Consider the following 12,455-nt stretch of genomic DNA (forward strand, 5'->3'; position numbering starts at 1 on the left):
TGCTGAAAAAAAGTTTATACCAAGATCAAAGATATGAAATTCTTCAGAAAGATGTCATAAGACCTCAGTTTATATTAATTGCTTATAGCCAACTTGAGGGCATGCATAGGAAAAAATATTTTTAGCAATTCAGGGTTTTTTAAAATTAACTAACTTCTTTAGGGGAATTGCAAAGACAGATTAACATATCAATTACAGTGCCCATGCAATGCATCACCACCCTTGGCCCCAAGCTGAGGCAAACTAATATGTGCAAAGCACATCTGCTTCTGTCAAAGAACACACATATTGTGACATGCATTTTATAATTTAGGAAGCAGAAGCAACTGCCCGATTGCATCCAGGCACATCTCACACCTATACATTGAGACCCAATACTGCCCTCAGACATCAAAAACATCAAACTACAAGTTCCACAGACACATCTCCAAAAGGTGTTCTTGAAAAACATTCAGGACATTTTGTTTAAGTCTTTAAGGACTATTTGGGCTACCAAGCCCCTACAAAAAGAGGGAATTAAAGTGTCATATAAGAACTCAACTGCCTTTTGTGAGTGCTACTTGTTCTGATACTTCCTTCATAATTATTTATAACACTTCCACTTTTGTAATTTTTAAAGAAATACATCATTACTAGCATAGACTTTATTCTTTCCTCCTTTTTCTAAGGGTTTTATTTGCATTGATAACAAAAAAGAAAAATGCAGTAATATTTCAACATCAGTTAGTTAATACAATGTATGAATTAAACAATTTTAAGTGATTCAGGTAAAATGTTAGTAGATTGTTCGGTACAAAGAAGTGGCTGAGTAGAATTTTAAGGTCATCACAAAACAAAAAAGTCCATACGGTTTACTGTTGGTACTATAGTCAAATTTCATTTAATGTACTAAATTCAATAAATTTTGCCTTACTGGGATTTTGCAGATCTAATGGAGGCGACTTTGCTTTGCTCTGTGACTTCAAAGCTGGAAGCTCTTCAAGAGACTTTTTGTTAACCTCTTGAGGGCAGCCAGCCACTAGCCCTGAAAGATAAATGTAAAATGATATGCTTTACATCTCAGCAAAACAAAATTATAAAATTACTACTACTATTAATAAAAAAGCACAATCCTGAATTTCCTAACAAGAGATTCAAACCAGCTGCTGTGCTCACAACACTTTTTTTTTTTTTTTTTTTTTATATTCCATATAAAGGACTTAATCCTTGCTTAGAAAAGATCAGTTAGGATTAAAAGAAAATTTGGCTGAATTAGCAGACATATCCTGAAAGCCCATTCTAGGACACAGAATTTCCTCTACAGAACTGTGTGCCTTTAGGACGAATCTCAAGAGATCAGAAATACAAATATCATTAGAAAAAAAAAAAAATTCCACTTCATTTATAAACCATCTCTTAAGAAGATTCACGTTCAGTAACATGTAAGAATCATGTTGTTTAGCAAAACAACATTTTTTTTGAGATTTATTCTGTTATAGAACTTCTTATCTCTATTCCTCTTCCACTTTTCCACTACCCAGTTCTCAAATCAGAAATAAGTCTTCCTAGAGCTTGGGCTACCAATGCAAACAAAAGGATCATGTAAAAACAAACAGAATAATCCAGTTGCTTGGTTTTGTCCAGGAATCTGGACAAAATACCATACAAATATTTGTCTACAAATTATTACCCACATAGTAAATCCCTTATAAAACTTAAAAATCGCATATTCTATTGAATAAATTAACATTAGACCATTTCACCTTATTAAGAAGTTCGGTTTCTTCATAAGTTTTGCACTAAACCACCTCATTCACAACTTCAGGAAATTCCAAAAACTTTTTTTAGGATTTTTGAAGCTGATGACCATCCACATTACTTGTAATCTACACACCCCCAAATCCCTAATCTGGCTCTTGCAAATGTATTTAACAACAATCACGTTCTAATCACAACATTTATCCCCCTTCTGTTATTTGTTTTATGCAAATAATTCTGACTTGCTTGAAATTCATCACCAGGAATGAATACTACTTCATGAATATACTAGAAAGGAGTAGTACAGGATTCAAGACCCACACCTGGCAACTGGGCAAAAAATTATATACCACATACCTCTTTTCCTTGGTTTTGTGCCTTTTTCAAACTTAAGACTTTCCACTTCACTTTCTGTTGCTACATCTTCTTTTGAAGAAGACTTGTCAGCTTGAGATGGGACATTCTGGGATCTCTGCTGCTGGTTTTCTGCTTGTCCACTAACAGGAGAAAGCTCTTTCTCCTGTGGCTGTTTGGGCTCAGTTGCAGCATTTAAGGGAATCAAAGGCTGAATTAAATTAGTTTTCTTATTAGTCATGGCTTGCATTGAAAAATTCTGTCTATGAAATTTCATAGAATGAGATTATTTTTCAGACACAGAAGAATGCCAATGGAAGGATTATTCATATAAAGCAATTAATTCTTTTAGGTTTGTTTTTTTTAACACAAACCAGTCAAAATTGATTAAAAAATACCAATAATTTTTTTTAACATGAAATTGTGAAACAGTGTCTAAACCAACAATGAATGGGTAAGACATACCTGGGTAGTCAGACTCTCCCTTTGAAGAATTACAGATACCCCAACAGTAGGAGCCAGATCCAAAGGCAGTTGTGACAGTTTCTGTTTAGCTCTATTTGGTGGAACAAGAACAAATGGTCCTTCTATTGCCACAGGGTGTTGGTCAATCTCCACATTTCCTTTCTTTAGTAGTCCAGACAGGGGAACTTCAGTGCTTCCAAGAGAGTGGTCCCCACAGCAAAGATGGATCTGCACATACACAAAGGCGCTAGAAAGTAACTGGGATATGTGATTTGCACTGGAACTATCTGTACACCCTCCACTAAAGGTAGCATAAATACAACAAGTTATCACCCCCTAGCCTAGTCCCTGCACACTGAAAATAAGAACAGCTGTGAAATGTCAGTTTTGAGCAGGTGGGATTTGCTCACTGACAGGGCAGCAGCAAATCACTGCCCTTCTGAGGACTGTCCCATCATTCCTTCTGTACGATAAATTCAGAACTCTGTGGCTTCTAAACAGCACAGATTCTCGCCCTTAATGTATAGGCATATAAAATGCATGACTGCAATGTAATAAAAAAGGTTACTTCAAGGCTTTGGGCATATATTTAGACACCACTTAAGTAGCAAGGATTTTTGGAATTAAGTAACTGTGGTTTTAATTCCTGGTAAATATAATTATTTGAAAACTTGACTCAATTGTTTTTTCCTTACTCAGCTTAATATTTATACATACAAGGGAAAGATGGATTTTAAGAAAAACCAAGATACACTAAGGTAATCTATTTCCCTCAAAGTTACTCTTTGAAACTTAAATACTAACTTGCTTTTTCCCAAATAAGAGTCACTTCAGTTTTGATTTAGCAGATCAGACCACTAATTTCATCCTTAATATTTATTGCACTTAAGGAAAACGGCTGAAAGGGTGAGCTGTCAGTATATATACACCAATGTGTATATTTATACACATACATACAAATACAGCCATACAATGCATTTAGACACACACCCTAGTCTGGCAACAAGCACCTTTTACAACCAAAGTCTTCGTTTTTGGAAAAATATGTTGAAGTTAAGAATCAGAACACAGTGCTCTGATCATATATCCAAAGATTTAAGATGCTGAGTGAGAAATCAAAGAAAGAAAACTGTTAATCAAAATGTGGATCTGACCACATTTTATTTCAAAAAGTCATTCTTTATGCATGATGCAAACATGCATAGTTCTCCATATATGCACATATGTATCATATATGCTGTATTAAACACTTTATTTTAAGACTGTAGAGGTAGAATGAATTCAAAGATGCCAGCGCATGTGTTGCTTAAAAAATATTTAAAGTTGCAGCAAAAAAAACCCCTGAAACAACACAAGATTTAAATAAAAGCATTCTTAAATCACCTGCATAAAACTCCTAGAATGGAGTGTATAAACCTAGAGAAAAGTAACTTTTTAAAGTTCCAGACCCACAAATTTTGTGTAACTAATACTGTCTTATTTACCAGCTACATTATCAGAAACCTTACACCACCCTCACTCAATGAAGCAGTCTCTTGTTTCGTAATTAGTTTGAGCCATGCACAGATGGCCATAAACACTCTAAGTACTACCTGATATTTAGAATCATAGATTGATTTAGTTTGGAAAAGACCCTCAAGACTTCTGAGTCCAGCTGTTAACCTAACACTGCTAACCCACCAGTAAACCACGTCCCCCATTTAAAGGCAAAGCTAAAGATAAGCAATATCCCGTAACAGACCAAAACTGTCTGTAGTGTATTTAGAAACAGCACTTGGCTACCAAGTGATTTTAGAACTTAGGCAAGAGTGACCTGAGCAGCTGGCACAGGACTACCATAGCTGGCATAGGTAGCAGCACAAAGCAGGACGCTGGGTTGCAGATGGTCTGATTACAGGGCAGGCCCCAAAGCTCAGAACTCTTGAGAGTGGCACATTAGCTCTTTGGGAAGATCATATTTCAACAACACCTTTTATCACTACACGTAAACCAGCTTGCTGTAACAGCAACTAATTAAAAGAACAGCACTCCACCTGAGCTAGGAAACTTGCTGCTATGGTTTCCCTCATATCAGCAAGAGAATCAACTTATATTTGAGCTAAAATACTATAATACAATCTTAGCTTTGGAAACAGAAATGCTTCATAGATACAGCCTGAGACAGACTTTATTTCTTTAATTATTTATTTTCATACACATTTGAAATTAAAACTTACCTGCAATTTTGACTGTGCACAAAAATAAACTTGAAGAATTTCTACTGTACTACGTATTCGAACTGAAGCTCTTTCTGGCTCAAAGTTTGGATTAATTAAATCAGTAAAAGGTTCATTTGTGACATCATTTCCCAGTAATGAGTAGTAGAAAAAAAACTCTGGTTGTCGATCAGGGAGCTTCATAGTACTAGGAACTAACTGGAAGAGATGAAGAAGAGAGTAATGTATCTCCTTCCTTCTGAAAGAGTAATTCTGAAGCATTAGATTGGAAATTAAAGCTTAAAGTGACCAGCTGACCTAAATCCCAGCTTGCACTCCACATATAATTTATTATATTGATACTCAAAAATGTTTTACTTCTTTTGAAATAAAAAGAGCAAACTTTAATTTACAAGCATAACAGCAACTTGCAAAATATTCTGAATTAACTTTAAGACTTGACAACACCAACGGCTCTAACAGACATGTATTTAATAACATCAAGTACTGCACAAATACTCAGAAATAAGCTGTGCTTTCATAAAATATTTCCAATATAAATAATGCATATTAGATACTGTTGTATGATTTATGTGATGGAATAAAAGACTGAAAAAGACAAACAGCTACTTCATCCTGTAGGCAACTGCAACAGTGAGTTCAATGCCTAAAAAGGCATAAGCCTCACCAGAATGATCATAATAAATTTTACTTCTCAAGGTCCTGTAATTCTGAAATGGAAAATTATTTTCCCTGAAAAAAAGAAAGATGACAAGGCTGAAGAGAGTTTATCATACACCATAAGTTCTAGACCAATTAAAACCATGCTGTCAGTACAGCATAAACACAGCAGCTGAGGTTTAAAGCTGAAACAACCACTAGCATGGCACTTCATCCAAGCTAGTAAGTCCTTCCCTCAGGCAATATATGAACTCTGTCTTAAATACTTAAAAACTATTTCACCTCGTTTGAACCCCAGTGCATGGGCACCACGCTGAAGACTGGTATCCATACACAGAGTTTTTAAACTATATTGCAGTAGAGAAGTATATATTTCATCAAATTGCATAATTTAAAGTAAATACAGCTTTAGCATTTCAAAAGACTTGTATTTCATCTGCAGTCTGACACATTAAGAATTTAATAAACTTTTAAAATGAATATAAATTCACTATGGGACAAGGTTATTTCTTGAAATAAACTTAGAAAATAATAGAAAAAAACTAATTACAAATGAGGAATGGGAGATGAAAATACTAATGTGGGATAATACTTCTTAAAAACTACACAGAGCAAGGAAACAGACCTGTTCCAACTGTGTGGCAAATGCAATGGTTACAGACAAGACAAAGTGATCTCTGCAATACTCTGCTGGTCCAATTTGATGATAGCCCTCTTCTTCATTCAAGACTGGCACAATACTTTTAGGGTCTAGTCCAGGAAAAAGGGTGAGTGCTAAGAGATAAGAAATAAACATAAGTGACTAGTGGTCTTTATAATTGCTTCAGCAATCTGATATATAATTGCAATTTTATTTTTAAGCATTACACATGGAAATTACATGCAGAAAGAAAAATTACAAATAAAGATTTTGATGCCTGGTATCAAAGTTTTCCAAAACATAAAAACGTCCCTGGGTATACTTCAGAACAGCTATAAAAATTCTGAAATTAACTTATATTCACAACTATTATGTTGAACACCATACTAGACAGAATTCTAGTTCCTATTTTTATTTTGTATTACAATGAGAAACATTAAAGTGACTAGAAGTTTATTTCACTAGGCTAGAGTACACCATGCTCTTTCTTTACTGTGCTCATTAAAGAAAATGCACGACAGTAACTGCAAAATGCAACTTATTAGAACAAGTATGGTGTGCCATACCACAGATCTTTAGAACATTTCATTTAAAGATTTTTCACCTGAAATCCTCAATGCATAAAACACTGTATGCTGGTTTGTTAGTTTCTGTTCTATAGAGCCAGTAATTCAATGCATCCAGCCCCCAGGTTAGCATTTGATGAACAAAAATGCTCCATTTCAAATACTGGAAGCTTTAGACAACTTAAGCCAGAAAAGGAAAAAAGGATATAAGAATACTAAATAGAAAAGTATCTGACTAGACTAGAACAAGGTAATCCAGCTTTGTCATACCCAATCCCTGGAACATTAACTTTACAACTGTGAAAACACAGAAGTTTGTTTTTCCCATTACATAAATATGATATTGACTAATTTTGACATGATGAAAGAAAACAAAAAGCTGGCACATTTGTTTGTACCTATTATACCACAGAAAGCATAAAATGGGAAACAGTGATAAGTAAAGACAGAAAGGTCTTTTATTTTTTGCCAGTGTCATGAGGAATAGGAGAACTTGTAGGCAAAAAGACCACATGAGTAGTGCAGACTAAAGAATAATTTACTGTGGCTCTTTTCCTCCTTAATAGATTTCACAATGTGTAAAGTTCCCTGTGTTTTGTTGTAAACCTGAAAGAATGTAGTAAGCTATCTTACACCGAAGCATAAATCCTGTCTTAACCAATCTTGAAATGCAGCCAAGCCAGTGAATTCTGGGCCAGAAGCTTGTAAAACACTTACTGCCACTGACCACTCTGCTTTTACAAAATCACAGCCACAGAACATCAGCAGATAGATGATGGATTTAGAATAAGGGAAAAGGTACCTTCAGGGCAAGAATAAAATGTATTGTAAGGTATGCAGGAGAAAATCCACTAGTTGTACCAAAAGGCTCATTTTTCAAAAAGTTGACATGCATTTGGGTGAGAGATCAGGGCAAGATGGAAATACATTTTTGTTTTGGTGCTCTTTAAATCAGGTTTCTAAGACCTTGTTTTTGTTTTTTTTAACAACTACAAAATTGTGTTTAAAAAAAAAAGTCACAGATGAAAAAGTGATTTGAAAATACAGCACATAAAGGTACCTACTAGTGTTAACATTTGAGTTGCAATAGATTTGACACATTTCACTGATTTTTTTTTTGAGAAAAATGAACTAGAGAATCCAGAATTGGAATGAGTTCCAACAGTAAGCAGACACTACTACAAAAAAACCCTAACAATAGTAAATAATTTAAACGCCTAAAGATTAGAAGAGGAACCCTCCAAAAAAGAAGCAAACCTACCCAACAAATGAGACATTTTACTAATGTTCCAAGCCCCAATTACCGAAACTTTACCTTCTATAAAGAACTATTTTTTTATTTCTTTCATAACTTTCCAAGGCCCATAAATACAAGTTAAATACCCAAAGGAGTTAACTATGAGCCCCTGATTGTCATTTTAAATACCCCTAAAAGTCACACAATTACCATAGTAAGGAATCCTTGAAAAACTTACTTCCGCAAGGTACATTAATCAGCTGCAAAGGATTTACACAGGAACTGCTGTGAAATTAAAATTCTCTTGAGACTTAAAGAAACACATTTGCAACAAGTGATCTCATCTGGCATAGGAAGATTTTTAATTCAAAATGATGTCATGTTACTTACCCTTCCCTTCTCTAGGGGGTGCCTCCTTTGCTTTAAAATCTTCAACTAGTGCTTTTGAATCTGCCTCCAATGCAACACCAATTTGTATTTCGGGTTTAAACTTAGGGTACTTGTTACTAAGCAAAGGATACCATTTAGGTGCCTACATAGTGAAAAAAAAAAAAGAGACCCAAAAGTGTTTAAAAACCACAGAAAAAAAATAATATACTACTATTACAGAAAACTTAGTCTTAATCTAACACTCCTACTTCATCATCTACAGAAATACACTTTGGTTTTTATTTCTATTTTGGTCTATTTAGCACAATAAAATATTCTATAGAATAGTTACTGGATAACTAGTTCAACATACTGAGTTTTTTCTACTGACTTAGTGCAAAAGTTAGATATATTTCTCTATCATAAATCTTATTTAGAAAACCTTCAAGTCCCCAACTGCACAATAGGCAGTTGAAAATTCTCTAGAAGAGTGATTGCAAAATAGGATACCAGCCTCCTCGAATGACCCATATCAAAGTTATGTTTTGATCAAGCTTGATACGAGCTAATTAAATTTATATAAACAGTTATATTGTGCTTACTCTATGCTGTATTAAGGGGCTAGAAATGATCACCTAATGCATCTTTTTCCATGGAGGCCCACTGAAAAAAAAACCAACTTAAGAGATGATTTGATGATGGAGACTCAATTCAATTGCTCCACATCTATTGCTTAGATAAAACTTTCCAGTTGATTGAATAATGAGACTGTGTAGATTAATTGGTTGCTAGTGATCAAATTATCCAATTCAGAAGTAAGCAAGATTAGTACCAACAGTATTTTTTCATTTGCACATGTTCTCAGAGTCAAGATATCTCTTCTCTTAAGAAAAGCAACAAAATCTCCCATAGAAGATCAGTCATACTCCAAAATGGGACTCAAATGTTTAGCCTATGCTTTAATTCAAATCATATTATCTGTAATAGTGTTGTTGTCAAAACAAATTTTTAAATCTCTACATCCCGTAACATACCTGCTTCTTTTCATGTGCAGCCCTCAAATCCAGTACAATATAGCCTATATTCTCTTTAGCTGAAGATACAGCATCCAATGCAAAACACTGGAGTTTGATAGGTGTACGCTGGAGCCTGAAAAAGTAATGCAATTGAAATATTAATAATCAGGATCTCTGAAAACAGTTCTCAAAGACAGTTCCTAGGTTTCCAGCAAGCCAATGATACAAAACTTGCTATATAACTAGTTTCATTAGGTCAGAAACTGAATTTATATTGAGCATATAAAAAATCATTAAATGAGGGAAGGAACATACAGCTTAATTTTTTAAGAAGAGTGCGTTGGTTTCTCAGAGTCTCAAGCACTATTAAAAAGACATCAGCAACAAATAAATACCTCATCCACATAAAAGAAATAAGCACCAAGCCTCATACAAAATTTGAATTTCACTTTTAGGGGCATCTTAGAGACAGGACTTGTGGAGAATATTTTTGTGTAAAGCACCTGACTACTTCGAGGCACAGATAAGACGTCTGGCAAATGTAGGTATCTGTGTCAAATAAAAACAATACAGCCTAACTTCTTTAATAATAATATCATAATATTATAACATATTACAACAGGGTATAAGACTTGTAAAATCAAATTACAGTTATGGAAACATTCAATTTCTCACAAAATGAGAAATTCCATGACATATTCAAAAACTATTTACATAGGCTTTTCGGATTTGAAGTTAAATTATTTTTGTGTCACAGTATACATAAGGAAGCTTGACTGCAATATTTGAATTATAGCATTATAAATTTGCTCTAAAAGCTTGCAGGGTGTTGTTTAGTAGTGAAAAAATATACCCTTTAGAATTTTTAAACACCATTTATCAGCCACATACTTTTTTTTTTTTTGTACATTACAACATTTTTTCACAACATTATGGTAGATAAAAGTAAAAGAAAGTTTCTAAAAACCAATTCAGAGTACAGTAACACAAAAATTGTATTTTACTAACTGCAAAAACAAGAAAATTAAATTTTATCTGCAAATTAGACTTCCGTTTTTAATATTACCTGTGCTGATGAAGTGCTTTCCTATCAAGTTCCCAGGCCAATTCTGTAGCAAATTCTGGCTGATCTGTATGCTCCACAGGGTCAGTAGCCAACTGCTCACCATCTAATCTGGCTTCAACTATAAGCACGTGCTTGGGTCGTTTTGGGAAACAGCGTCCTGTAAAAAAGTAGCACTGCATGCACAATCACTAAAAGATATACAAGAGCTCTGATTTATGCCATAAACCAGCTATGTGAAATTAATTTCCTATATCGCCCTCCCTGCCCTGTTCTTTAAAGAAAAAGCGTCTGCACTATGCAGAAACATGAAAGAACGTAACATGAAACAGACTATTTGTGAAGAGACAGGAAATTAAGTAACAAAGAACAAAGTAGTAAGCAATTAGAATTATATGAGAAATCTAATGATTGGCAATAGGTAAAGGAGCAGGCATGAGAAAGAGACTGAATGTTTTACTTCAAGTGAAGATGTTATGACTGTCTGACATCAAAATAGAAAAACACGATCTTATAAAAGTAGTGAAAGGTGTTTTTCCTGCCACTTGCTAAAAAAATAAAAATCATTACCAGATTAGGAGAGTGCCTAAAACTGTATGGGATCGGTCCTGGGTTCAGGATCATCCAGTATTCTTATTTGAAATAAAATAAAAATTTACTTATATCACATTGTGGGGAGATGATACTACAAGCATATCAGACAACGGGATCTTATTTGGAAGCTCCTCTGGAAACTACATAAAGGGACAGAGAGATAACAGGATTTGCTTGACAAAAAGAAAGTATTCAGCCACAACAACCCAAACCCTCACTGATCATCAAAATATCCTAAAGCAGAAAAAGACATGCCAACAAACAATTCACACGCACAAACCACAGAAACTAAACGCTGTAGAAATGCAAGATGAATAACTAGATATACGTTTGAGCCAATGATACAGAAAAAAAAAAAAAAAAAAAAAAAAGAAAGCTTAGAGCGGATTGCTATGAAGGGGTAGAAACATCCCTTTTTACTACTTTAAAAAAACCCAAGCAAAACAACAAGACCTAAGCCCTCACGGAAGGATAGCTACTTTTCTCATTCCTTTAAAACAGTACATTGCGTAAATATCTCCAAAACCTAAGGGAGGGTAGCCAACCCTGGCCTTAAGATACGCACGTCCAAAGCGTTATTAATAAAATCGGTTTACTCAAGGCTGCTCGGCTTGCCCCGCTCACGCCACCAGAGAAAACACCGCGAAGGCAGCGACCAGCCCTCATCTTCCACTGGGGACAGAGAGGCCGCGACCCTCCCGCCCCGCCCGGTTACCTTCCAGCACGGAGACGACGATCAGCAGCCGATCGGCGGCTCTGGAGACCATCTCCCCGCTGCGGCCGGACTCTGCCGCTCCCGAGGCGGAGCGGAGGGAACCGGGAGCCCTCGGGCCGCTCCGCCCGCCCTGCCGCCACTCGCCGCCCTTTTGCCGCCGCGGAGCCTTTAAACACCAACTGCCGCCGCTTCCGCCCGGCAACGCCGGCCCCGCCGCTTCCGCCGCCGGCACCGCCCCACACACCGCCCCGGCACTGCCTTCGCACCGCCCCACACACCGCCCCGGCACCGCCTTCGCACCGCCCCACACACCGCCCCGGCACTGCCTTCGCACCGCCCCACACACCGCCCCGGCACCGCCTCTCCTGGGCCGCAGCACCGTCCCGCACTGCCCGACACCGCCCCGGCACCGCCTCTCCTGAGACGCGGCACCGCCCCGCACCGCCCCGACACTGCCTCTGCACCGCCCCGGGCACCGCCACTCCTCGGCCGCGGCACCGCCCCGCGCTGTCCCAGTGCCGGCCTGGACCCGCCTCTCCTGGGCACTACCCCGCCCCGGCACCACCCCGGGCACCGCCTCTCCTGTGCCGCGGCACCGCCCCGCACCGTCCCGGTCCCGGCCCGGACCCGCCTCTCCCGGGCACTGCCCCGCCCCGGTACCGGCCCGGACCTCCTGGCCTGAGAGCCCGCGGCTGTGCTGTGGCGCGGAATGTCCGATAGGGGCGTGGAACTGTAGTGGAAAACCTCTCAAATAAAAGTATAAAAAGGTTTTTCACAAGCTGATTCAAAGACGTGCCTTCTATCAAAGAGAGAAAGTTTGTTT

At 37.3% G+C, this 12,455-nt stretch overlaps 1 protein-coding gene across 1 annotated transcript in view; it reads right to left on the bottom strand.

Moving 5' to 3' along the window:
• The window catches only part of CEP120 (centrosomal protein 120), a 38,816-nt gene extending 26,972 nt beyond the window's left edge, over positions 1-11,844 (bottom strand). Inside the window, exons 1-9 of the mRNA XM_056514238.1 lie at positions 11,633-11,844; positions 10,327-10,483; positions 9,279-9,393; positions 8,266-8,407; positions 6,058-6,206; positions 4,773-4,970; positions 2,557-2,784; positions 2,095-2,302; positions 914-1,024 (exon numbers count right to left, since the gene is read on the bottom strand). Coding sequence (XP_056370213.1) covers positions 914-1,024; positions 2,095-2,302; positions 2,557-2,784; positions 4,773-4,970; positions 6,058-6,206; positions 8,266-8,407; positions 9,279-9,393; positions 10,327-10,483; positions 11,633-11,684 — 1,360 coding nt within the window. The 5' untranslated portion in view covers positions 11,685-11,844. The remainder of the gene's footprint in view (positions 1-913; positions 1,025-2,094; positions 2,303-2,556; positions 2,785-4,772; positions 4,971-6,057; positions 6,207-8,265; positions 8,408-9,278; positions 9,394-10,326; positions 10,484-11,632) is intronic.
• Positions 11,845-12,455: the final 611 nt, after the last annotated feature.

The sequence above is a fragment of the Oenanthe melanoleuca genome, chromosome Z (genome assembly GCF_029582105.1).
Source record: "Oenanthe melanoleuca isolate GR-GAL-2019-014 chromosome Z, OMel1.0, whole genome shotgun sequence".
In the NCBI taxonomy this organism is placed as follows: Eukaryota; Metazoa; Chordata; class Aves; order Passeriformes; family Muscicapidae; genus Oenanthe; species Oenanthe melanoleuca.